Below are 26,943 nucleotides of genomic sequence, written 5' to 3' on the forward strand. Positions count from 1 at the left end.
ATAATAAATAAGTGTATTTAATGTTCTGGGGAGGCTGGATTCCATGCTGGCATAGCCTGTCCCTTACCTGTAAGAATTTGATGAAAGCAGTGTTTTTGGTTGAAATCAGTAGCAGAGGATTATCTCTCTACAATGTGAATGATTCCAGTCTAGAGCCAAATTGGTGGAGGCAGTGGATCGATTTCTTTTTTTTTTAAAGGTAACTAATATTCACAAGTAAAATGTCCCAAAGCCTCATGTTGGCTTGTACTTCTTAATGTCTATGGGTGCAACAATGAGTGCACTGCAGTTAAGATGGGTTAATATTTGATATTCTCAGAAGTTGTAACTGTGTTGGCACCTAAATAGTCTTGGAGAAGTTGAAACTGGAAAGAGGAAGTTTGAATGATTTTGTCTAAGGACCACTCCTTAATGTCTCACGGTTTATTCTTCTTGTCAGCTCCCTATGCCAAGTTAGATACCTACTCTAAAAAAATGTCTACAAACATTTGTTCCATTTTCTGTCCTTTTCATTGTTTCTTGCTTAAACCTGCATGATCAGATTTCTCTTTGCTTAAACATTTTGACAGTTTCGCACAGATGTCTGTATTTCTGTGCCAGTGCATGCTTATATGTGTGAATAAAGGTAGTTCTATATAATTATTCCTCTTTAGTTTTAGGGTTATTTGATTTTTAGCTTTAAAAATTTTCATTGTCCCTTCAGGGACTTAATGTGGGGGATACTTGAGGAGACCACCATAAAAAATACCCTATGACCTGACTTTTCTTGAGTAAATTATGAAAAATCATGAACAAAACATGAACAAACAAATTCTTCACCTTTTAAACAGAAAAATCTAAACTTGGCCACAGTTTCTCAGTTCACATTATTTTAGTCAGCTCCACAAAAAAGAGCTTTCTCCACCTGTAAGAAAACTATGTTCTGTGATCTAAAGGCTTGTGTATTTTTTACTCAAATATTTCTTTGTTGCCTTAAATTTACTGCTGCTGCAAAGTTAACTGGTTTGGATCTAAACACTTCTGAGCATCTGTTTTCTTCTTAATTCTGCCCTCTTCTACTGGTCATTCATGCTTTTTCAGTGTGCTAAACCCTTCCTTTCCATTCTTCATATTTGCTTACAGTTGGAAAGTGGCCAAGCTACAAAGCCAGACATAATCGTGCCTCAGACTTTTGAATAAGGATTCAGATATTTGTGTATAAAGACAAACTTTATTGAATGTGAGCTGGAATCCAAAAATCCAAACAAGTCAGAAACATTTAGACCCAAATCTGACCTTTACGGCTCAGGCCTCACTCCACAAGATCTCATTCTATTTGCCAATGATTACCAAAGTTTCCTTCTGCAACCTTATTTTACTCAGTTTTGTTCTCCTCTTTGTCAATTCATTCTCTCCCTCTCTTGCCCTTGAAAATGAAGGAAGTTTTCTAAAGTTGTAAGCAATGGAAATGCTGTGTTTTGCCATTTCCAGCAAGAAATTTCTAGATTAGCTGCGTACTTTCAGAAATACCAAAGACACTTCTACGCTTTAGAAGAGTAAGAAACCCCTATCCTACTAAATGCGTTAAATGCTTTGTCATGGTTCACTATTTCTTAAAGACCCTGGATTTTTGCCCCCCAGAAATTAATCAACCTTTAAGTGGAATATAATAGGATGTCTTGATGTCTCTTTGGCAAGAACAAAACAGTGATGTTAGGTCATACTTTAAAATAGTAATAACTCTTGGTGAACAGCCCCTCTTATAAGGTCATAAAAAAGCAGCATTAAGTAATTATTTACTGGCTTGTAAGAGACTTGATCTTTTCCTAAACCTTTTAAATATTGTGAGCCTTTAAAATATACGGTCAAGATTCGTATTATTGGTATGTTGGCTGTGACTGTGAAAACAGATTCAGGGAACATACAGAATGTTTATTTAAAATGTAATAAAGCCCCTGTTTAAGGCTGATACCTCTCCAGTTACAGAATATAATAGTAAATGAAAGATGTCAAGGCTTGAAGGAAAAAAATACTCACAGAACTGTCTATACCAAGAGTAAGGAGCATGATGAAGAATACCACAGCCCAAAATGTAGATCCTGAAAGAGTTGAAATTGCCTCTGGATACAGGATGAAAACTAAACCAGCTCCTGAAATAGGAACGAAAAGATTAAAAAAAAAACAAACACCAAAAAACAAATGATGTTGCTTACCCTCACAAAAGGGTTCATTTTAAAAAAATAAAATATGATTAAATAGACTCTTACATCAGTTCACATCACACTCTGAGTAGCTGTGAAAAGAAAATTTGTGTTATACCAAAAATATATTCAAAGTACTTTAATAACGTACTCATGACAGTTTCATACTAAGAAGAAAAATCTCTATCCCATTCTTTTTCACTTCTATTAATCTTTTTATTGGATTTACATCCTTGCTAGCTGTTTTTCAACTGTGTAGTAGAGAAGGAGCCGTGCGGATGTGGACCTTACTGTTTGGCAGGAGAACTTGGATGTGATGAGAGATACAGGAACTGAAATCATGAGTGATCTGTTAACAGTGAAAGGACTCTACCAGCTAAACTTATGAGAACCATCCAAACCAGTAAACTGCGGTACTGAGCAGCAATGCTTTCACAACATACTATGCAGGGGTAAATGTCGCTTTGTTGCACCGGCTAAACCTGTGAGGAGCTAGATGTTTGTGAACTTCATTTCAGAGGAGGCAAGATGAATCAATACCACTTAGAGTTCACTTTTCAGTAGGACATATACACACAAAGCTTTAGCTCCAAATAAGCTAATTCAAGTAATTTGCATAAGGTTTTCACACACTGAAACAAATATAAACACATTTATTGGATGAAAAAGGGTAGAACTAGTATAAAATTAACTTCCTACCTTCAGTAGCTACATCCTCAATTTTAACTTTGTGCTCATGAGCCATGTAGCCCAATATGGAGAAAATTGCAAATCCTGAGATGAAGCTTGTGACACAGTTAATGGTACTAGTCAGCAAAGCATCCCTAAATGGAGAGAACAGCCCAGTGGAAAAAAGTCAACAAAAAATACTTTAAGAATAGATGGGGATTGGTTCATAGGAAGATTCTCATCAAAATGCTTATTGTAAAACTCTTTTGATGACCTAAAGCTTGTATCATCACACTATGTTAGGAAATAACTTCTGTTTACTATTTGGATTTAAACCAGAGTTCTGTTAAACCCACAAACCAACAAAGCTCTATTAAATATTAAGATACGAAAAAGCAATGTGTTGTAAATGCTACTGAATTGAAGTGTGCTTTTATGGTTATAACTAAACCACAGTACTCAATGAAAGTACAGATTACTCTTACACGGAAGGCCAGGCTTATGAAGTGATATTGAACAAATATGTTAAGCTAAGAACTATATAATATGAATTTGCATATAGTCTGTGGGGGTATTTTCTCAGGTTCAAGTGGATTTTTTTCCATTTTGAATCAAAATTAGAATACAGAAGAAAAATACACAGCAGCTATAAGATAAATGTAAAATTACTTGAAGATGATGGTAACTATTATTTCGGAAGACTGCTGTGGTTAGCATTCTAACTGAAGGGTTCTCAAACCTTGTAATAGTACCTACTGCAAATAATCAGCTGGCAACCCAAAGCTGCTTTCAGGTAAGTACAAAACTCTGAAGTTAGTGGAAGTGTTCCATGATTTTGGCTTTCAGTCTGCTTAAGGCAGTTCCAATCTATGCATTTTCTGTTACCTTCTCATTTCAACATTTATTTTTTTTTTTGCCATCCTTCAGTTCACAATGTATTTATAACACCTGTACTTTCTGAATTTATATTTCATGGGAAAATTTAAAGCTATGATTGTTTTCATTCCAAAACGGAATGTTAACAAGACTTCTAAATGTTGGAAGTTCTCAGAAGGTGCAGAGCAGTTCTGGCTGAATTTCCATGGTGGTGATTCAGCAAAATACTTACAAACTGACTTGATTTAATTTAAAGTGCATTGTTAAATTAGAGCTCAACATAAAATATCAGAAATAATCCCAGGGCACAGAAACACTGCTGGAAACTGGAATCCTTCTTCTTTTAGTTCCTGAACCAATAAGACTTCATCCTGTGTTCACTGTTACACTTACTGGTGCTTTTGAAAGGCAAACACAAGCACAGTTTACACAGCTGTCTAAAGTCCAAACCTAATCCCATTCTGTTTTGCTGTACAGCAGATTTGTTGGCAGGTTCCTGATACTAAAATTTCAGTAAGGAAGACAGTGTTTCAGGATTTGGGTTGGCTGCTTTGTCTGCACAAGACTAAGCATTAGTGATAAATGACTGAAGATAGAAAGATATGTGAGTACTTACTCTAGACGCAGTTCAAGTAAAATAGTATTGCTGTGAAACAGTAAAAGAACATGTGAAAGAACAGGCTGTCTTACCTGTAACAGTTGTTGTCAAACTTATTGTAACTGGCAAACGCAATTAAAACACCAAATCCGGCTCCTAAGGAGTAAAATATCTGAGTAGCTGCATCAATCCATACCTGCATAATGACACCAACATTATCAATGTCAGTTCAGTCCAAAAGATACATCAGGAAAATGCAAGAAGTGTACAAGACAGATGGCTTTTGAAAAATGATCAGCATTCAAGCTCATGGGAGTGTGTTTCTCAGTCTCATGAGATGTCACATGGAGCACAGTCGTGGTCCAGAACAGCTTAACCTGAAATGGTAAGGGCTGAAGCAGTGGGCAAGCGCTACCACAGTGTGGGGTACTAGTTGAATCTGTGCTTCTGAGCTTTTACTGAGTACTGAAATGATTGCATGACTTTTCTCCTGGGTGGCAGAAATGCATTTCCAATAGCTCTTGTTCCAAGATAATTTGGACAATCAGAAAACTAAAAATATACAACGGGTCATGAGTCATAGGACATCTTCTTTCCCATGAGAGAGCTTTCTTCATGGGATTGTTAGTACATTTTATATGATGCTTTCCTGTTTCAGAAGCTGAGGCACAAGTGATGTGCTGTGAACAGAACCACACATGTTATCGGTCACTCTTCCTGCTTAGGTGGAAAAGGAGTTATTCCTGTGGTACTCATTAAATTTCAGTTTAGATGCAGCTTGGTAATTTTTAGGATTGTGCACCAAAGAAAACCTGCTATTACCGCTATACCATTTTCTAAAGTGACCATCCAGCTCAGCATCCATGTGCAGACAGCAGTCAGGAACAATGCACGCTGCTGGTGTCCTGAAGCAGAAGCCTGAAAATAGCTTACCCTGGTTAATTGGGGGTTCCACATATTAAATTTTTATGAAGAGATATTTAAACAAGAATCTTCAACAAAGGTCTGGAATTCAAGACTGCAAAAAGTACTGGATTTATCTCCACCCAGCTCTATAAAATCAGATCTAATGTATCTGTTTAGCAGTGGCATTTTAACAGATCTAAGCTGCTTATAAGCTCCATCTACATGGGGGCTTTAAGCTAAGCTCTCGCATTTGGCCCAGTGGAGAGAGATTTCCTTATCCCATCCTAACATGATATATGAAATCACATTAGTGATCAATTTTTTTCCTCGGCATAAGTGATAGATGCTTTCAACTACTGCGTGTTGAAGACTGTGACCATTTACTGAACTCTGGATTTGTAGAGAAACTTAGTTTTATGAGTTTTAAGTTAAGTACTTGAAACATAACATGAAGAACAATCTACGTGTTTATTGGAAACCAGTGGATAGGCAGATATGATTTCTCTCAAACTGCAGTTCAGACAGGGCTTTCAGGTATCATGGATTTCTTTTACTAAATAGCAAAATGATCCTGTAAAATTAATTCCTTGATCATTCCTTTTGTGTACCCAGTTACACCTTCATGTTCTACCTCCACATAAAGGCTGGTATCAATGACGATTGTACTCTCTGAAAAGTGCTTAGGTGGATAAGAGTTCAGGACAGGGTGATGCAAAGCCTCCTGTACCTTTTCTTGCTTTTTAAAGCTTCTTACGAGTTGCGTTGTTAACAAATTTCCTGAATTTTCTTAAAATAATTTTTGCTTACACTGTAACTGCCACCAGCTACTTGTTTTTAGTGGCTCTGTAGCTCGTTGTGTCTTGGCGGTGGCATTGTACTCATTATTGCTTTCTTAATATTAAAGCATCGTTCAGCACATGCTTAATTCCTAATGATTCAAATAAGAGGTTAGCACTTGCTGCCTACCAAAAGAGTTAAGCGTATGCCCAAGTACCTGTCGAGAAGCTGAATGGCTTCTGATTGATGCATAGTCTAACATATGTTATACTAGGGTATTGATTTTGTATGCATTAAAACTGAAAAAAATATAAACCTTTTACATGAGGCAGTCACCACCTTTTGAGCTTTCTTCATAGTTTAGTTGTTTATGCCATTGTAAGTTTTGTGCATGTTCTGTCTTCTGTATGTGGATTTAAAGAATTACTGTGCTGTGTGAAAAGGAAACATTGCGTGTTTCTTCAGGAAACTTGTTAAGGTGTATAAAAGACTGAGTGTCTCTTCCTCACATATGATTTAATTCTGTAACACATTTCTTTAGGAGAACAGAAGTGTAGCTGCTGTTTTACACAGGTGTTTAATGTACCCATCTGTGTGGTGGAGATGAGCATTGTGGCTTTGTAGCTCCTGGACAGTCAGGAAAGAACACAGCTAAGTATTGGTCTAGTTAAGAGACATGAGTATCTTTCTTTCCTTTTTATAGACACATTCTTTGTGGATTCAGTATTCCCAAAAATTCACGTCTCAGGCTTTGCTCAGTGCTGTGCGGTATGTGGCTCCATAAAATGAAGCAGAGCTTGACACAGATCAGGATGCTCTAAGGTCTTTCAGAGGAGCATTGGCCGAGGTCATTACTGTTTGTGACTTACAATGTTCCTTTGTTTGATTTTTCATGTGGGAGAAGAAAAAACGTAAATCAGAAAGATTCAGGAACTCACAGACATAGAGCTAAAGCAGGAGTCTGTTCTTTGGAGCCTGAGGACAAAGATTAAACACACAAGTGTATTGCATCAGCAGGTATCTCAGTCTCCGAGCAGGAGAAAGGCTGATGTGCCAAAGCAGTTTGTGAAAATTCTCCTTATAACTGATCTTTAGTCTTTTATTATTCCTGAGCAACTTTTTTGTTGTTGTTGCTGTCTGAAAAAAATTAGTCTTAGAAACAAATAACTTCAGGGTCATCCAAATAGCAGCTGCAGAAACATTAAGCCAAGGAGGAGCAGTGCACAGAATATCCTTCCAAAAGCAGAAGGCAGAAATGATTATGAAGGTCTGGATTATGAGCTGATGCCAGCTGGCACAGCTCCATTGACATTTTTTGAACTTGTGATGTTCTTTTCAAACAGCACTTAAAATACTTAAGAAAACTTTAAGCACCTACTTTGTTCATCCTTGCATCTTTGTATTTATGTGTATGCATGAATGTGAACTACTGAGGTGGCTACTGCCTTGGTGGCAAAGGTGAATGAAAGACCTATACCTGAAGTTCAGTTTGACTATTTCAAAATGGAGTGAGATGGGGTCTGGGTTCTAGTGGTAACTTCTGTTGTGAAAGAAACGCCAGTTTCCAAATCCAGTATCACAAAGCCAAGGAAGAATTGGTTTGCTAAGAGTATATAAAATAGGTCTGTATTCTAACTCTCAGGGTGTTTTTAAATATTCATGGAATAGATTGCCCAGGGAGGTTGTGAATGCTCCATCCCTGGCAGTGTTCAAGACCAGGCTGGACAAGGCCTTGGGTGATATGATTTAGCGTAAGGTGTCCCTGCCCATGGCAGGGGGGGGGGAACTAGATGATCTTAAGGTCCTTTCCAACCCTAACTATTCTATGATTCTATGAAAAATCAAGATAGGATGCATAGGTAATGTGCAGTGCCACTATGTACAGATTACAGACATCTCTGAAAGCTGAAGATTTTCTGGATAGTTTGTTTCATTCCGGTAGAACTACATCATTGATTTTTACTTTTGCAACCATTTGAATGGCCTCATGACCCATTCACAGAGAGACCAGTCTCTTAGAAATTATTTATGATATTTTTGGAATAGCATAATGGTATGATCACTCTAGTCACCGGATCATTGTTGTTTGTGGGTCTGAAATGCTGCTAACTTTGTAAGTTAGTGACTATACTCTTAGATCTGGCTTTACAATGGATGAAATAATTCTTAGTTCCAAGGTACTCCTCAAATTGAGTTGGTTTGTATATATTTAGTGAGAATGTCTTGCAATGTTGTTAAATGATACAGTGAAATGTACATTACTTTCATTAGTAAGATAAGAACACCATACTATTGAAAATTTCTTTCTTATGAAGGACCATGATTTGATTAGGTGAGTTAGTTCTGATTTAGTATGTTTAGCAAGGTTTTCATAGGCCAGGATTTTTGTTTACCAGGTTAATATTTAACCTCATGATTCAAAAAGCAAATTTTTTTTTATTGACAGCATTCTTAGCCTTTTGAGAACTGACTTTTGCATGACTCAATTTGCATGTATAAAGGATACTGCAATTCACAGCATCTCAGTCAAAGCATGAACTTTTTAAGGGACTATCACACCTGAAACTGCCCTTGCACAGGTTTACTGTGATCAGAACAGTTTGAGTTGAGGCTGAGAAAGTTCTGTAATGGAGAGTGCTGGAAAGTTAGACCTTTAGGGACAGTGGACTAGCTCTTCTGCAAAAGCAGAATTGTGGCTATATAATTTGAGGAATCAGCTGTAGTATTTTCATCTGTAATAACAGGGGCAACAGGTTTAATAGTAATAAGGGAATGAGAGCAGAAGAGTACACTTACTGTGGCTTCTTTTAATCTTCTGAAATCTATGTGCAGGTATGCATTTATTCCATTGTATGCACCAGGCAGGGTTATTCCATGTATTAACAAGACAAATAATACAACATAAGGCAAAGTGGCTGTTATCCAAACAACCTGCAGACAACAGAGACCCCAAAGGTTAATCACCTGTTACAGAAGATTTAAGAAGGAGTGAAAATTACAGGTAGTGTTTTCTTGGGTTTGCCCATTCAGTTCAATGGAGAAGCTCTTTATAGGATGCCTTGGGGGCAAAATGCTGTTATGAGTCTTTATGTATATGTTTACTGATACTAGTAGGGGACAGTTTAGACAAACAGAAGACTTGGAATGCTTACACATTACCAGTGTATTAGACTACTGATTAGCTATTCAGCTGCATATTCATTTACTAAAAAAGTACATTTATTGCCTGCTGTTATTTGACACCTTCATGACAATGTACAGAAAGCTCTCAGATGTATCCAACCCTAGAATTGCTGTTAAGGTGTTTTCTGAGAGATGTAAAAGACTAATTTCAAATTACTTCATTGGCTATTTCTCCTGCCATTATTATATAACAAAACCAAAGCATCTTATACCATTGAAACATTGGTACTTTTGGCTAAGAAAAGGAGGCATGTTTCAGACAACTTAAAAGTCTTTCAAAATATTTGCTGGATGAGACCATTAGTGTTGAATCAAAAATAATCTGATAATAGAATTTCCAGTAAAACTTGTAAATAAGATAAAGGCTGAATTGGGATTGTGTATTTCCACTGTACAAATGTGAAGGTCTCTCACATGGTTTGGTCCACATGGCTCCCTCAGAAGCAGTGATTTAGCCTCTTGCTTTCTAAAATCAAGAGACTTCTTAAACGAGACAAAGAAGGTGGTTGAGATAGAAGGACAATATTAGCTCTACCTTTCCTGAAGTCTTCACGCCTTTCCACAGACTAAAGAAAAGAATGATAACCACCACCAAGAGGCAGAGGGAAAGTTGCCAGCGAGGCAAGCCAAGGTCATGGATTCCACGGCTTTCGTGCAGGTGCAGAACTCCTCGCCTACATACCAGATATACAGAAACAAAGAAGTCACTTGGAGAAAAGGCTCTTACATATCTCATGGGCAGCAGAAATGGATGCTGCACTGCAGCTGTAGTTGCCCTACTGACATTGCTAGCAGTTAGTGGAATCTGTTTTGTGGAGCCATGTATTGTGGTTCTTCTACAATGCCTTTATGGTCTCACTGTCCAATCATGTTTGTTTGGCACCATAGTGCCGTAATGATAGCACTCTCCTTCACTGGAAGTCTGGAAGTGTTTGGGGATTTTGGAAGTGTCATTTGTTGGTTCTTGCTTGAACAATGAAGACATGGAGAATCTCCACCACTGGAGATTTTAAAACTTGGCCCATAAAAGCCTTTGAGACTGATTTATTTTTGAAGTTAGTTAGCCTTGAATTTGTGTAAGGAGTTGTATTAGGTGACTTTCAGAGTCCTCTTCCAACCTAAATTATTTTGTGATTCCAGGTAAGCAAACAGCTGGATTCCTGCAACTTGAACAGTTTCAAAATTACTTTTGATTTCTATTTGAAATAGGCTATTGCTAGGCTCCAAAAGTGGCTGGGTAGGAAAAGCAAGTGCTGGAAAATTTAAACTGTTATAGTGCTCTGTGGTGTTCACTGAGGCAATAGAGTGATAGCAGAGGAAATTTTGTTGCTCACCAGGACAGGCTAATTCTTTTGAGACATCTACACAGTGAAGTGGATTGAAGTGTAAAAAAGTGTCCTCATAACTGGTGACATCTACAATTAGAGTTGTCAAAACACAGTGTATGCAACCGGCATAGGGAAATGGGAGAGATGTTACAGTGGATCTTGTTTTAGTTCAGATCTATGCTACTGAAGTGTCTCTTGCTGCTTTTACAAATCTAGAAAATGCAGAAATACTTTGCTTTACTGAAAGCTGTACTTGCACAGGGGAACGGCACTGTGGCTGGAGCCCTGCACTAGAGGTGAATTGCAGAGCTAACTTCTGGTTCTGATATGGATCTACAGGATGCTGCCTCAGGGATTCAGTTTCTCAGTGTTTCAGTGTTCATCCAGATAAAATGGAAAGAACCTTCCTTGCCTCCTCCCTTTTCTTGATCAGCTTTTATTTGTTATGCACTGCTTGGGTAGAACAGAAAGTTGATCCCTGTTGGCTTTTCTTACCACCGTGATAATGCAAACAAATCAAATCAAAGAAACCCTTTGGTTTGGAGGTCCTTGACATATTTTAGGTAGGTAACTACTTTTAGAGAAACTGAAGAACTGATTGATGTGACCTGCATGACTGCAGACATGCAGAGACTAATTAGAGGAGTCTAATTCCAAACCCATTGGCTGTCCTGATACAATCTCTTACTAGATAGATGGTGCTTCAGAATTAACTTAAATACTTTTCTTATCAAGCCAGAGCTGAATGAGATAGTTGAATAACTTCCAAGATAAGGCAAACCTTTGACAACTTAAATAGGGAAAACTGAATTATATCTCTGTATTACTTAAACTATAGAGACATGCTGGGAAAATTAAGGCCCATTAGAATGATCCATCTAGTAACATGAAAAAGTTGTACACAATTTTCTTTTAACCCCTAAAGCATCAAGATATGATCAGCTAAGAATTGTATTAGTTCCACATCTGTAGTTTCTCATGTGTAATAAGAAATTCTATGTTTCTGAATTGTTTCTATGATTAATCCTAGGTTGGATGAAAGACACTTGTAGAAAGCATCCTCCTGAATGAAGCAGCTGATCCATTTGTGTTGCATTGTAAGGCTAACAATAAGTAAGGCATCAAAAGTGTAGTGACCATGTGTTTGTGGCATGTATTCAAGAATGTTCCTATTTGGAAAGTATGAGGTGAGTTTAACTCTTACTATACAACAATATACCAACTTAACAATATAGCTGTTACCTGTGAAAGCAGTAAAACATAGAGACAGACTTCTTTATCTCATCTGAAAACCCATTATCTTTAATTAAATGTAAATAAATAGGTAGGTCTCTAACCTTTGCTTAGAGTGCGAATGAAAGCTATTTGCATTTCTGCTAATAAAGTATAATTTGCCAGAGGATCCCCAGACGTAAGTGAATCCTGGGCAGGGATGCCTGACTCCCTTCTAAATTACCAGGCTGGGCAGTGATAAATACAGTCAGGAAAAGCTTCATGAGTTTCTGATCAGAACATTTTTCAAGGATCTTGGGAGGGTTTTGGCAATCTGTGCTGTTACAGTTATGCTGCTATCAGTATTGGAGCTGGATGTTGTAAAGAAAGTCCTTTGGATTATAATATTAGATGTCTACACATAAGAACTGTATCTGAACTTGTATTCTTTGGGCCCATTTAACTTTTTCTTCTTCTTGCCTAAATGTTTTTTCTGGATTTGTAAGGAAGCCTACTTCCTCGTGTGTTTGCTTTCCAAGAAGCAGCTTGCAATGTATCTTGCTGTCTGGAACACTTGCCAGAACTGCCATTTCAAATGTGGGATTCCCAGGATTTTCAGGAGCATCTCCACTCCAAGTGTTCTGCTTGCTTAATCAGGGTAAGGGATCATAAAGCAGGAAGAGAAAAACAGTAACCAGTCAAGACAGCTGTGTAACTAGGCAACTACACAAGGAAAACTTCATAGACAGCTGCTGTTTCTGAGCTGTAATTCTGGCAGGTTTTACTTCCTTTTCTTTTTTGTTTTTCTTTGTGACCTCTGGAGATAGTAATAGAAGCTTTCCAACAGATGCCCCTTCAGAGGGTTGCTGGGAAGTAGTTCATGAATGTTTACCTACTAGAAACTACATTTCTGTTCCAGCAGCACTGTAAACTATAAAATATCCAGTGGTAGACTGCGATTTAGCTGAAGATGTGCTGACATGTGAATAGATGGAGGAGAGAAGCAGTTGCTAAAGGGTTAGATAGACTAAACCTTCTTGGTTTGAAGGACTTGGCTTTATTCTTTGAAAAACAGGCATTTTTTGGAGAAGGGCAGATTTGTAAAGAACTTTTCATATCGTCTTCATCCAAGTTTGCATACATCAGTGACGCTATAAAAAATCCAGTTAGCTCAATCATGCCACAGTTATTCTTTTTTCAAGTTAAAAAAAAAATGCTTGTACTTATTTCAGGAGCAGCTGAGGCTGTTTTAAACCTGTCTATGTTAAGACAAGTTGAGTGATAAATCTCTGACAGGCTTCTTTCAATTATACTCCATCGCTTCCCTTATACTGCTCACAAAAAGAGAAACATGAAGTAAGAGATACTGCAAGATTCCCCATTCAGGAAGCTCTGAGGTCAAAACACCTGAATTTTTAGCCTTTTGATATTATAGCAGAATAATGCAGTGTGCCCAGTGACTTTTCCTAAATCGAGGTTGCTTCCACTAGCTGCAGGATTGACCCATTACCCAGTCTATAAAGGCATGTACAAGTCATAGACAAAATAGCATAAACTGGTCTCTCTTAAATCCCTGCAGGGAACCAGAGGAGATACAACACCTACAAATGTCAGTTTCTGTTGTCTATCAGCTTCTTTAAATCATGTCCAGAGCTACAGAGAAAGTCTTAAGTAAAAGCTTCTGGAAGCATGTCATGGATTCTTGGTTTATATGCTAGAGATGTATGTCCAATTCTGCTCCCAAAAGAAACTCTCATAATTTAGAATGCTAAGTCAAAGAGAAAGGAAGAATCAGAGGCAGTAAGGCAATTGGAATTAGTATTTTGCTTATAGTGTGTTATTGAGAAAAGAATAAAAGTAGATGAAAAATATGTGCAAAAAAGGAGAAGAAAATGTCATAGGGAAAAGAATGGCAACAAACATTAGCAGATGGAGCTGACAAAGTAGAACAGGGACCTATTATATTATGCTGAGCAAAATGCAAGAGGAGCTAATAAATCATTTAAGCTTTCTGATATTCTAGTCAGAGCTCTAGCCATATTTAGTTAGTATAGCACCAAGCATCAAAGAACATGCATTAGAGATCAGAAATTCTTTTCTTTTTCTATCAGGGTTTTGTGCATAGGAGCCTGATTTATCCTAAAAGTGCTTTCCATGTAAGGAAGTAGAAATTACATTTGCAATGACTTTGAGACTGTACATCACTGTACCTATGGGTCCCAAGAGTCTTCCTGCCTATCTGCAAGAACAGCAGGAAGGTGGTTTCACGTTGAAACGGCATTCAGAGATTTCAACTTCTCTGTCTGGGAGATTTGTTCTCATTCTCTCTTTTCCTGTGCTTTCTGCTGGGAAGATTCCCCTAGTCACCCAATAACCCTGGCACCAATTCTTGCCTTACTTCCACTCTGCATTCAGTTAAACAGAAATAGTTCACCTCTGCTGAAATCAGTCAACAGCCATTCATTTGCTGGTACCATTGTCCTCTGCTTTGTCTTCATGCAGCACCTGGGTCCTCTTTAATATGGTGTCAGAACACAAAGAGCCATCAGGAAGTCCTGCTGTTTGGAATTCACACATAAGCCCTACTAAAGACAAATTATTGGGGGGGGGGGGGGATGCTGCTCAGTGGGACTCAGTAAATGAAGAATCCAGTCATAATTTTAGTAACAGCTAATATTGCAACCAATAAATCCTCTGTGTTTTAGTGTTCTCACTATCAAATAAGGATTGTTAGAAACTTTTGCTTTTACTCCACTGAGCAATTCAGAACATACTGTTTAGGGGACTTGTGAGTATTTGAGTATAAACAGAGAGCCAAACCAAAGAGAAAAGAAACACCCAAGGATAGTGGCCTGAAAATTACTTTGTATCTTTTTCAATCCAAAATACTTAATCTGTACCCAGAAATCAGGAGGTGAGTTTTTGGTGTAGAATTCTCTTAAACATTTTTGTCAGACTAGTTCTAAGCACTTTCTAAGGAGCCTTTTGTATTACTTAGCCCTAGGCAGATTTATGTCATGGCATTTTTGAAATTTAGAAGGTTTTGCATAAACAGTTCAAGTGAAGGTCTTGGAGCAGACCTTGTTTTTTTCAATCCCAAATCAATTATAATCTTAGATTTCAGTCCAAATATGATTACACACCTCTCTAGGCTCATTCTTTTTTTATTAAAGGCAAAAGTTATCTTCCTAAATTTGATGTGATCAATGGAAGGGTGTCATTCATCTAAACAATTTTTAGATGTGTTGTATGTGTTGATGTATGTTAATAAACATACAACATGTATGCTAATAAACATTTGGATTGCAAAAATGTCATCCGCTTGTCAAAAAATCAGTATGTAAACTAAAAAATGTATTTCTTGATTAACGCATTAAGTACTTCTAAGAATTTCCGAAAACTTCTAAAAGTTAGTAGTCACTTCTCTGGGATCAAAAACAAACGGCATGTATGAAATAAGTATCAGCAATTTGGCTAAGATATAAATAGCCATATTAAAAAAATATAAAAATATATAAACAGTCCTGGTCTCCTGAGCTCCATTCCCTACTCTGGTAGTTTTTTATGATTTAAAACTAAATGCAAGTTATCAACTGAAGATGCTAAAAGGACTGTCAATGTATACAGTGTGCAATCTATAGAAATTAAATTACATACTCTGTTTAGAAGGCAATTTGAAGCATGATAATTGTGCTTAATGCAAAGGCTCTCCAACATACATCTTCTTCAATATATATTTGGGCAACCATAGTTCAGTCAATGCTGCCAATTTCCTTCAGAAATTGGTTGGTTCTTTTATCTGTGGAAGGTTAAGCTGTCTGTATTGAGCAGTCACAGATAGAGTCCTTTGTGCACAGTTTGCCAGGCTTCAGGTATTTTTACTTCAGAAACAGCTCTGCTTAAATTCAGCTGTAGTGTTTGTATGGGAGTTTGTGTCTCAAAGGTGTCTATCCACAGCTGTGTGAGGCAGAGCTTATAATGCAAACCCTGCAGACCTGAGCTGGCTCCATGCAGGTAGAACATCACTGTCTACTCACTGTAATTGTGGGGCCAGGGGCACACTGCAGAGATAGCAGTGTGGCTCTACATGAAGTCAGCAAGTGCAACAGGGTTAGCCTGGCTCTGATCCAGCTCTGCCAAACATACAGCCACTGATGAGCTGCTTTGGTGCCTCTAGGTGCTGCAGAATGATAGCCTGAGTCCAGGAGAGTGCCAAGAACAAAGGAGAGTGGTTCCAAGCCATCTGATGTGCAATGCTACATGTGCACTATGTAGCTCTCCCCTACCATGGAAAACTGGACACACTTCAGAGGTATGCCAAGGGCTCTGCAGCACTCAGCTTGGGTTCAGCTGGGTGTTTTCACTACAGCTTTGTTGGACACTACTGCACTGTCTTTAGCCAACACCTTTGTTGTCTGGGTTTTTCTCAAGATATTACAGCTCCCTCTTGTGTTGGAGAACGTAGCTGTGTAATGGACTTTAAGCTAGATTTTGGGAATCACAGAAAGATAATTTACCAGCGGCACCTTGGCTGTCATATAATACATTATTATTTATACTGAATGAAATTTTGCTTCTTTTTGAATCATGATAATCCTGAAATTATATGCAGCCAATAGGACTAACCTGTTCATTCAGTGAGAATGCTTAACTCACTGAAGTCTTTATGTAGCTTAATTCTCCCATTAGCTTAATAGATCTGACCTCTCCTCCCATTTGTGCCCCACTTCAGGACATTCAAGTCTGCAAAGCTCTCTGAAAAAAAGATATTTTCAAAATCTGCTTTTAAACCCTTTATATTATTTGTAGATTGGAAATTCTTGAATTCCATCCCCCCTATATCTAATGACCATATAAAATTTGAATAATGAATAGAGGAAGTTTGTTGCTTGAGGATACATGGAAAAACAGCTAAAGCACATGTGCTGACAGCTGCCCCAGCACTTATTCAGCAAGTTAAATGATGCTTCAGCTGTTATTCTCAAAAGGCTGTGCACTGGCCTAGACAGGAGAGTCATGAAAGAAGAGCTCCAGCCTTTTCAAAGAAGTTGTTGAGTTTTCATGATGTTTTTCTGATTTCAGAAGAGCTGCATGGAAAGACATAAATTGCCAGAAGAATGCCAACCACAGGAATAAGCCCATGCACCACAAACAGAGGAGTACTGACACATTTAAACAAGTGAATGAAAAATCATAGAATCCCAGACTGGTTTGGGTTGGAAGGGAACTCAAAGCTCATCCAGTTCCAACCCCTGCCACAAGGAGGGTTACCTTCTGCTTGACCAGGTTGATCCAAGCCCCATCCAACCTGTCCTTGAACATTGCCAGGGATGGGGCAGCCACAGCTTCTCTGGCAAACCTGTGCCAGGGCCTCACCACCCTCACAGGGAAGAACTTCTTCCTTATATATAATCAAAATTTACCTTCTTTCAGTGTAAAGCCATTGCCCTTTCCTGTCACTATGTGCCCTCGTAAAATGTCCCTCTCCAGCTTTCTTATAGGCCCCTTTAGGTACTTGCAGGAATGCTCATTTTAAGATTTGACATTTTGTTACAATGCTTGGTCTTTTACACAATAAGGTGAAGTTTGTAAGCTTTTCATGGATTAATGCTCAGGTGTGAATGTTTTGGATGAGCAAACACTTCTCCCATAGGAAGCAATGCATAAAATACTAGTGGAGATACTATGTCAGTACTGTGTTGTAAAGAACATTTGATGAGAAACCGATGAAAATAATGGGTGTTAAGTTGTGTGACAGCTTTATTAGCATGGCCTTAAGAAATATACGCAAGTGGGGATGTTCCACAGGGGAAAGACTCTGCTTCTGCTTGCCAGAATTTCAAATGCAAAGTAATGTAGGGGAGGTGCTGTCCCACTGACCTCAGCTGCCGTAATTATTGCTCAGAGCCTGGCACCACTACCAAACCACAGAGGATTCTGTACAGAAGTATAAGCAGTTAGAATTCCTCCTACAAGTTAGTACAAAGCAAGCCGATTGCATGAAGCATAATGTGCCGCTCCTGACATTTGCCACATCTCATAAACCTCCCATGCAAATCTAAGTTGGCAAAGTGGTCATTCTTCCAGTCTTTGGGACTTGCTACACAAGGGCGTGTTGTGATTTAGGAATTGTTTCCATAAAGCTGTCCAAAGCTTAGGAACATATGTATACATTTACATGGATTGACTTCCACTGTATTCACATTTAGTTTTTCTCTTTGTGTAAGTAAATATGTCAACAAATGTGAAGATGCAAACATATATGAAAAGTAAGTTTCACAGCTGCACTTTGTCGTGGGTTTAAACCACGACACACATGTAAATGTTTGTGGAACAGCTGTTCTTATTTTATGCACTTGTACCAGAAATTTCTGTGCAATGAAAAGGATTGAGTTACTTAGTCCAAAAAGTCAATAGAGTCAAAAGTAAATCTGTAATGTGTTGGGAGGGAAATATGTTAGTCTCAGACTATGGATGCATAAAGAATGCACCCAAACACTTCCTAAATATGCCTATGCAGTTAATATAGAATTGATATTTAAAGCAGTTTGCTTATTGCTATTCAACAATGTGACCATGAATTTCCTACATAAAGCATTTAATAATGTACCTGATTCTAAGTCTACGGTGTTCAGAGTTCTGTTATAGTCAAGGGATTTTCTAGGTGTGAAGGTACAGAACTTGGCAAAAATTATTGGTAGCCTTTGATTGCACGATCTCTGTAAGGGTAAACAGATGACTGCTATCTGACTTCAAACCTCTCGGAAACATCTCACAACTTTCTTTTCAATTAAGATGCAAAAGATGAGTAAGCCTAAATGTCTAGAGAGGCTCTTAATTTGCCATTGCTTACAAACCCTCTAATTAGTTTGTAGGGTATGGATGTTGCATGAAGAAACCTCTTAAAGAAGCTCCAGATATATTCAATGGGAATTTGTTGTCCAGGAAAGTGGACACATTGAGAACTGCTGTTCATGTTTAGCATAAGCTTAGAGTCTTTTCTTACCAGATATGGTTAGCAGAATATAGGGCTGTCTACTCTCATTTCTTGTTCTTGGATTCACTTTTCAAAGGCATTTATAGGCAGAATTGCTTGTGCTTAGATTTGAAGTGATGTTTCTTCTCTTTAGGGAAAGTTTGCTTCTCAGTTGTTTTATAGGAATAGGTTCCTGCATCTTCCTCTGGAGCACATAGTGTTGATGACTCCCTTTGATGTAATACTGAATTATGTGGACCCTTTAGTCACTGGTGGTATTTCTGATGAAGGCTTGTACCGTGAAGCACAAACCTGTTGGCCTACAAAAGTAAGCTTTGCTGTATAGGGAGAGGATTATATTCAGGATATTCGTGGTTCACATACTCATAATTTTATATACATAAATATGGTAGATGCAGACTACCATGACTGGAAGTTGTCTTTATTCCTTGTTCTTAGGTAGCATTTTGCGATTACTCACTTGTGGAACACTTGTCAATTTTATGAATTTCCTTTACTGAAGCTGGCATGAAAATTTCCACGTAAAAATGTGTTTTATTTCTCAGGCAGAAAGAATTGATGACAGCCCTGAGAAAAAGGATTATCTGAGGAAAATAGCTGTAGCTCATTACATCTGTTGGCAACTTCACTGTTTTGTTTTAAAAGTCTCCAGGATTTATCCATATACATCATGAATTTTTACAGACACAGTACCTTGTAAGAAGAATAGTGCTTTTGTTCCTCCAAACTGGTATTTTTTTAATTGTCAGAGTAAATGAAAGCAAGATGGCAACAAACATTTCCCAGACACAAGACTGGAGAGAACAAATATAAACTACGTCTGTATTCAGACAAAATATTTGAATAGGAGTGATACAGAGCAGATAGGGGAAATTTATTTTTTTTTTTTTTGCAGTGATGCACTTGTGTTTTTCCAAAAAAAAAAAAAGTTTATAATGAATTATTTTAATACATGTTGAAAGGATAGAAGGTCATTTGCAGTTTGTGAGTTTAATTCCAAACCACTGAAGAGGGAATTAAAGTAATGTGGGTCTCCAAAGAAATGACATTTTATTCCCAAGTGGGTTACTCTTATGGCTGACTATTAGATTATTATAGGCTCTCTAGAAAAGAGAGGCCCGGCAGATGGGGAGGGGGAGTTTATGTTAGGGATAGACTGGAGAGTATGGAACTCTGTCTGGGGACAGGTGAGCAGTCAACAGAGAGTTTGTGGGTCAGGGTTAAAGGGAGAACAGCGATGTGAGACATTACTGTGGGGATCTGTTACAGACCGCCTGATGAAGAGGACTCTGTGGATGAAGTGCTCTGTAGACAGATAGGAACAGCCTCACGCTCACAGGTCCTTGTCCTCATAGGGGACTTCAACCACCCTGATATCTGTTGCAGGTATGTTACAGCCCGGCACAAGCAATCCAGGAGGTTCCTCGATTGTGTGGAAGGAGGAGCTGACAAGGAGAGGTGCCATGCTTGACCTCGTGCTCACCAACAGGAAAGGGCTCGTTGGAAATGTGATGCTCCAGGGCAGTCTTGGTTGTAGCGATCATGAAGTGGTTGAGTTCGTAGATCCTCGGGACAGTGAGAAGAGCGTGCAGCAAGCTCACTGCCCTGGACTTCAAAAGAGCAGACTTTGGCCTCTTCAGGAACCTGCTCAGTAAGGTTCCATGGGACATAGCCCTAGAGGGCAGGGGGGCCCAAGACTCTTGGTTGATATTCAAGGATCACCTGCTACAAGCTCAGGAGGCCTGCATCCCAACCAGAAGGAAGTGCAGTAGGAGGGCCGGGAGACCTCCTTGGGTGGATAAGGAGCTGCTGAGGAAAATTCAAGTGAAAAAAGAGGCTTATAAAAGGTGGAAGTAAGGACAGGAGGCTTGGGAAGAATACAGAGATAATGTCTGGGAAGCTAGGGACCAGGTTAGGAAAGCTAAGGCCCAGTTAGAATTAAACTTGGCTAGGGATGTGAAAGGTAACAGGAAGGGATTCTATAGATATGCAGTGAATAAAAGACAGACTAGGGACAACGTGGGCCCTCTCCAGAAGCTATCAGGACTACTGGCTACCCTGGATTTGGAGAAGGCTGAGGTTCTGAATGACTTCTTTGCCTCGGTCTTCACTAGCAAAGGCTCTGACCTCACCACCCAAGTCTTGGAAGGCAGACGCAGGGACTGTGAGAATGAAGACCTTAGGCCCGCTGTAGAAGAGGATCTGGTTTGAGATCATCTTAAGAACCTGAACATGCACAAGTCCATGGGCCCTGATGAAATCCATCCGTGGGTCCTGAAGGAGCTGCCGAATGAAGTTGCTAAGCCGCTGGCCATCATATTTGAGAAATCATGGCAGTCAGGTGAAGTTCCCGATGACTGGAAAAAGGGAAATATAACCCCCGTTTTCAAGAAGGAGAAAATGGATGACCCAGGGGATTACAGACCAGTCACTCTCACCTCTGTGCCTGGCAAAATCTTGGAGCAGATTCTCCTGAAAGGCATGCTAAGGCACATGAAAATCAACAAGGTCCTTGGTGACAGCCAGCACGGCTTCACTAAGGGGAAATCCTGCCTGACCAATTTGGTGGCCTTCTACGATGGGACTACGGAACTGATGGACAGGGGCAGAGCAGTTGACGTCATCTACCTGGACTTGTGCAAAGCGTTCGACACTGTCCCACACGACATCCTTGTCTCTAAATTGGAGAGACATCAATTTGATGGATGGACCACTAGGTGGATAAAGAACTGGCTGGATGGCCGCATGCAAAGAGTTGTGGTCAATGTCTCAATATCCAGCTGGAGACCAGTAATGAGTGGTGTCCCTCAGGGATCGGTGTTGGGACCGGTCTTGTTCAGCATCTTTGTCGCTGACATGGACAGTGGGATTGAGTGCGCCCTCAGCAAGTTTGCCGATGACACCAAGCTGTGTGGTTCGGTTGATACCCTGGAGGGAAGGAATGCCATCCAGAGGGACCTTGACAGGCTTGTAATCTGGGCTGATGAAGTTTGACCATGCCAAGTGCAAGGTCCTACACCTGGGTGGGAGCAATCCCAGGCACAGCTACAGGTTGGGCAAAGAAGAGATTCAGAGCAGCCCTGCAGAGAAGGACTTGGGGGTGTTGGTTAATGAGAAACTTAACATGAGCCAGCTTCAGTGTGCGCTCACAGCCCAGAAAGCCAACTGTATCCTGGGCTGCATCAAAAGGAGCATGACCAGCAGGTCAGAGGAGGTGATCCTGCCCCTCTACTCTGCTCTCGTGAGACCTCACTTGGAGTACTGTGTGTAGTTCTGGTGTCCTCAACATAAAAAGGACATGGAACTGTTGGAACAAGTCCAGAGAAAGCCCATGAGGACGATCAGGGGACTGGAGCACCTCCCTTATGAAGACAGGCTGAGAAAGTTGGGGCTGTTCAGCCTGGAGAAGAGAAGGCTGCGTGGAGACCTCATAGCAGCCTTCCAGTATCTGAAGGGGGCTTGTAAGGGTGCTGGGGAGGGACCCTTCATTAGGGACTGTAGTGATAGGACAAGGGGTAATGGGTTAAAACTTAAACAGGGGAAGTTTAGACTGGATACAATCTTTACTGTAAGGGTGGTGAGGCACCAGAATGGGTTGCCCAGGGAGGTTGTGAATGCTGCATTCCTGGCGGTGTTCAAGGGCAGGTTGGACAGAGCCTTGGGTGATATGGTTTAGTGGGAGGGGTCCCTGCCCATGGCAGGGGAGTTGGAACTAGATCATCTTAAGGTCCTTTCCAACACTAACTATGCTATGATTCTCTGATTCTATTACTACCAGAAGAGCACAAGTTGTTTTCAGATTGTGGAGTGCTCCCTTTGCTAAGTTTGCAGCGTACAAATGCTTCCCAAATGATTTTTACTGTCTCTAATGAAGTATTGTAGAGGTCCCATTTCTTCCTGCCGTAAGCAACTGTCCTGTTGATGTCAGTGGCACCTTAGCCTCAGATAAGCCTGAATGACTGAAACCAGATTTAGTAAAGTGAAACACTCTAGAAAACCTACACGTAGAACCAGTTCAACCTGAATTATTGCCCAGCTCTTAAGGCTTAATAACTAAAGCCAAACATGCTTGTCAAAGTCTGCCTGTCGCTGCCTTGGCATGGAAATTGAAATTTGAGGGATTTATTCAAAGTCTGAAATTTAGAGGTTTCTCCCTGCTTTCCCTCATGCTGGACCTGAAAGATTTGTTCTAGATTCTTAGCAAGTGTTCCTGTCTCTGACTGAATGTCAGTGCTGAAAATCAGCATATTTCTATTGAACTTAGCAGCGTCTTTCTTAAAGTATTAGACGAACCATCACATCACAATACTTCCACCCCTTCCGACAGTTTATTTCTGTGCAGGTAGAGATAGTCAGCTTTGGCAGCTGCATGGTTTTAGGAAATAATCTACTCTAAATTCATAGTCAGGTCATCTTTGTGTGAAGGAATCATGTCCCAGACAGAAGTGTCTGTTTCTCTTAAGGGTAATGACATCAGCTCTCTGTTTGTGGCCCATTCTGGACGTACCTTTTCTCAGTAATTCTCCAACTGTTAAATAGATGTTTATGTTTCTGGCCTCCCTGCTTCCAGTTCTGCCTGCCCACTGGAAGGCAAAGGTTTGCATATGTTCTTGACGTAAGTATACATCCTACAGAACCAAGTTCAAGGTGTACCACTTCCCATTTAGTCTTGAGGTTGAAGGCTCAAGTGCTGAGGTGCATTTAGCATCCTTAACAAGTTTTCCATAAGCTCTAGCACATTTCAGAAGCAAGTTATTGTGGTTGAAAAGATGACCCCAAATACTCCAAATTGGATGATCTCCCATAGGCTCCCAAGGAGAACAATGGAACAATGGAACTTATTGTCACCCCAACTAATAAAATCACTCATTTTCATGCTATTTTTACAGTGGGCACCAGTTTTCAGTCTTTGTTTTAATGATGCTAATTATCATATGTTGCTCTGTTAGTGCTGGGGCTGGGATTCCATAAGTATCCCACTGAAATTTGAGTGGCATAGTTTGATTTCCCTCTGTTATAAAAGTAGCTGCTCTATTTCCTTGTTTCTCTATTTAACTGATAAAATCTCAACATTTGAAATCTGCCATATTAAGTCTATTTTTGCAAAAATAACTGTTTCTGTTATTGTTAATATCTTGCACCACTGGATTACAGAGTCACAGAATCATTAGGGTTGGAAGTGACCTCGAGATTGTCTAGTCTACAACCTTGCCAAGGCAGGGCCACTTACAGCAGGTTGCACAGAAATATGCCCAGGTGGGTTTTGAATATTTGGATAGCAGTACAAACCTTGAAAGTAAACATGATCATAGAATTTGGAAACCAAATGAACTGTAGTTCTCCTCCAGCAGAGATGTGTTGATAAAGAAGTGACTAATGGCTATCTACTACCAGGAAGAATCAGATGGAATTCCACATAAACACTCGGGTCAAGTTCAGCAGTCATTCAAGCAGTAGTGCAATCTGGTATAAGGATACCCAATAAGATAAGGGAATATTCAGCCTTTACTTTACTTTACTTTACTTTACTTTACTTTACTTTACTTTACTTTATTTACCGGGTTTTCAGAGGGAATGTAGCTAGCCAAGACCCTTACTTGAGCTATTATTTAACATAATCCAAAAATGGTGTATCATTTTGGAAAGGCACTATACCGATGCAAATTTAATATTACATCATTACTTCTGCTTCTTTGACCCTGTTGCACATAATGTGAAACTTTATAATCAGAAGATTCATCTGTCCCTGTTGTAAAAAGCAGAAACACTGTTTTCTGAATTGGGCTGTCTTTGGTTTGTTGGATCTGAATACACTAAAACTTTGCACAAGTTTAGGTCCACACCTGAGCTGTACAGCTGTGCTTGATGAGCTAATCCAAATACTGGGTAAGTGAACACAATGCCCCTTGTGGTTCCCTGTTTTTACAGCTGGTGAAGCAAGTTACACTCTGTGTTACTCGAGTGGTGGTTATTAGAATCATAGAATCATAGAATAGTTAGAGTTGGAAAGGACCTTAGGATCATCTAGTTATAACCCCCCTGCCATGGGCAGGGACACCTCACATTAAGCCATGTCACCCAAGGCTCTGTCCAACCTGGCCTTGAACACTGCCAGGGATGCAGCATTCACAGCTTCCTTGGGCAACCTATTCCAGTGCCTCACCACCCTCGCAGTAAAGAACTTCTGCCTTATATTCGATATAAACTTCCATTTTTGCAATATAATGTAATTGCCAGTAAGTACATGGCCTGTAGACTTAATTGCAGCCCCCGAATTCAGGTATCAAAGCATAACAAAATGTTACATTCACTTTTTATTCTTATCTTCTGAAAACTGTGCCTTGAATCTATTTCATGTGAGGAAAGGAGCCTAATGTTTCAGTGTACAGGCGAAGTCACAAACTGAGTTGTTTCCCAGAACAGTGGAACGAAATCCAAACACTGTGAATAGATTCTACCACAGTCTCACCCACTACAAAGCTGTACCCCAAGCACGATGTGATAACTGAAAATGCATAGAACTACTTTAAGTCATAAAGGAGCAAAGAAATAATATAGGGATTGTGTGTTGCTTTGCAAAGGCATAAATTCAAGAAAATTATAAAGAAAATCTTTTTTTAAAATGTTGTTCAAATCAAAGTTCAGTAATGATGCAGCTCTTTGAAGATCCTGAATATATAGTTTCTTATAGTTCACTTCAAAGTCAGGTTTGTTAACTGACTACATGTCATAGCCCTTTGCTATAAATGATCTAGCTTTACATTTGAGTTATGAACACATCCTATCTTGTCTTTGTAAGGGCAGTAGATTTCCTGGCTGTCATTATTTGCCATTGTAGTGAGCTCCTTTGAACTCAACTCCTCTTATTGTTTTCAAAGCACTGAATTTAGTTTACCCAAACCCCTGCCAACAGTTTGTGTATCGCTCCTGATCTTTCACTGTGCTGGCCTCAGAGGACAAATAGCCACAGATGTTTCAGAACTATAAACGCAGACTCCAAGATCCCTGCTGTAGCAATGCATGGTGTAACACACACCACGTTATTTATTGTAACAGTTGTGTCCCTTTGTTTCTACATGGTTGGATGCACTACTCAGCAGGTGTGTGCCCTGATACCGTTCCATTCCCAACAAAGAAATAATCAATTGACTGATTATTCAGATTGATTCAAAAGCTGATTCAATCCTGATGCCTTTCCTCCTTCTTTTATCCTAATCAAATCCCATTTTCCCCAAGAGGTTCATAATACAATTATTTACTCACAGATCAAAGTTTTTGTTTTATTTTAGTTTGGTTGTTAATTTAGATACCTTTCTGGTTTTGATTCCATGTGTTTGATTTGAGCCTCTTTGCCTGTCTTGGCCCATACTGCAGAATGCCCTTTTGCTTAGGAATTGGAAAAAGCCCACCTTTTACAGTTGAGTCGCTCTCCTCCAGCTCAGTGCTTCCCCTTGCTTCATTGAAATATTGAAGCAGCTGAGCAGAGAACTACTTTCAAATGTTTTGCAAGTAGAGAAGCGGGCCAAGCCTGTTGAACAAATTATTACTTTAAAGCCCTAAAGTCAGCTCAGTTTGGAGTTCGTTTTTGTCAAAATATTGTTGTGTTCCCTGGCAAAGTTGGTGCAAGCAACAGTGGTACACTGGGGAAGATTTGCGTCTTTTGTCCAATTCCATTTTGCTCACTGGCAAGTATTACACTTGTACAGGAGAAACCAAACCTCACAGAGGCAAGAGTCTCAATCACAAGGGAATACAGATCAACATTACAAATGCATTTTAACCTTAGCCTTCTGACGCTTATTCTAGAGGCTGGATGCTAAGTTTTTATCTCCCAGAATAAACATTCACAGACACAGAATTCTGATTAAATAAAATGAAGTTAAGTCAACACTTACTCATAAAATTCAGCTGCAGGAGTGAGCTTGTACTTTGAGTATTTGGTACCGTTGCCAAGCACTGATGCATTGAAGAGTTTGGGATCTGTGCAGTTTGGACTGTTCCAACTGTTGTCACAGTGTGTCCAGGGGAGCTCAAACGTGAATGATGAAAATAGGTAATACAGAGACCAAGCTATGATAACGTTGTAGTAGAATCCCACATAAAGAGCTATGAGTATCACTGCATAGCCTACACCTAAAGACAAAGGAAAACTAGATTATACATCGTGTTTTACAAGCAGCAGTATACGCAAACACTGTAGTTACTCAGCCATACATA

At 39.4% G+C, this 26,943-nt stretch overlaps 1 protein-coding gene across 2 annotated transcripts in view; it reads right to left on the reverse strand.

Moving 5' to 3' along the window:
- Positions 1-26,943, reverse strand: part of SLC6A2 (solute carrier family 6 member 2) — a 72,943-nt gene that overhangs the window by 18,297 nt on the left and 27,703 nt on the right. For both annotated transcript variants that reach the window (XM_061469028.1, XM_061469029.1), the window contains 6 exons: positions 26,622-26,859; positions 9,725-9,863; positions 8,803-8,937; positions 4,416-4,519; positions 2,880-3,004; positions 2,017-2,129 (listed from right to left, as the gene is read on the reverse strand). In XM_061469028.1, the coding sequence (XP_061325012.1) occupies positions 2,017-2,129; positions 2,880-3,004; positions 4,416-4,519; positions 8,803-8,937; positions 9,725-9,863; positions 26,622-26,859 (854 nt within the window). The remainder of the gene's footprint in view (positions 1-2,016; positions 2,130-2,879; positions 3,005-4,415; positions 4,520-8,802; positions 8,938-9,724; positions 9,864-26,621; positions 26,860-26,943) is intronic.

This window comes from Pezoporus flaviventris, unplaced genomic scaffold (genome assembly GCF_033815535.1).
Source record: "Pezoporus flaviventris isolate CSIRO_AGI_PZ_B2104156 unplaced genomic scaffold, CSIRO_AGI_Pfla_v1 ptg000054l, whole genome shotgun sequence".
In the NCBI taxonomy this organism is placed as follows: Eukaryota; Metazoa; Chordata; class Aves; order Psittaciformes; family Psittacidae; genus Pezoporus; species Pezoporus flaviventris.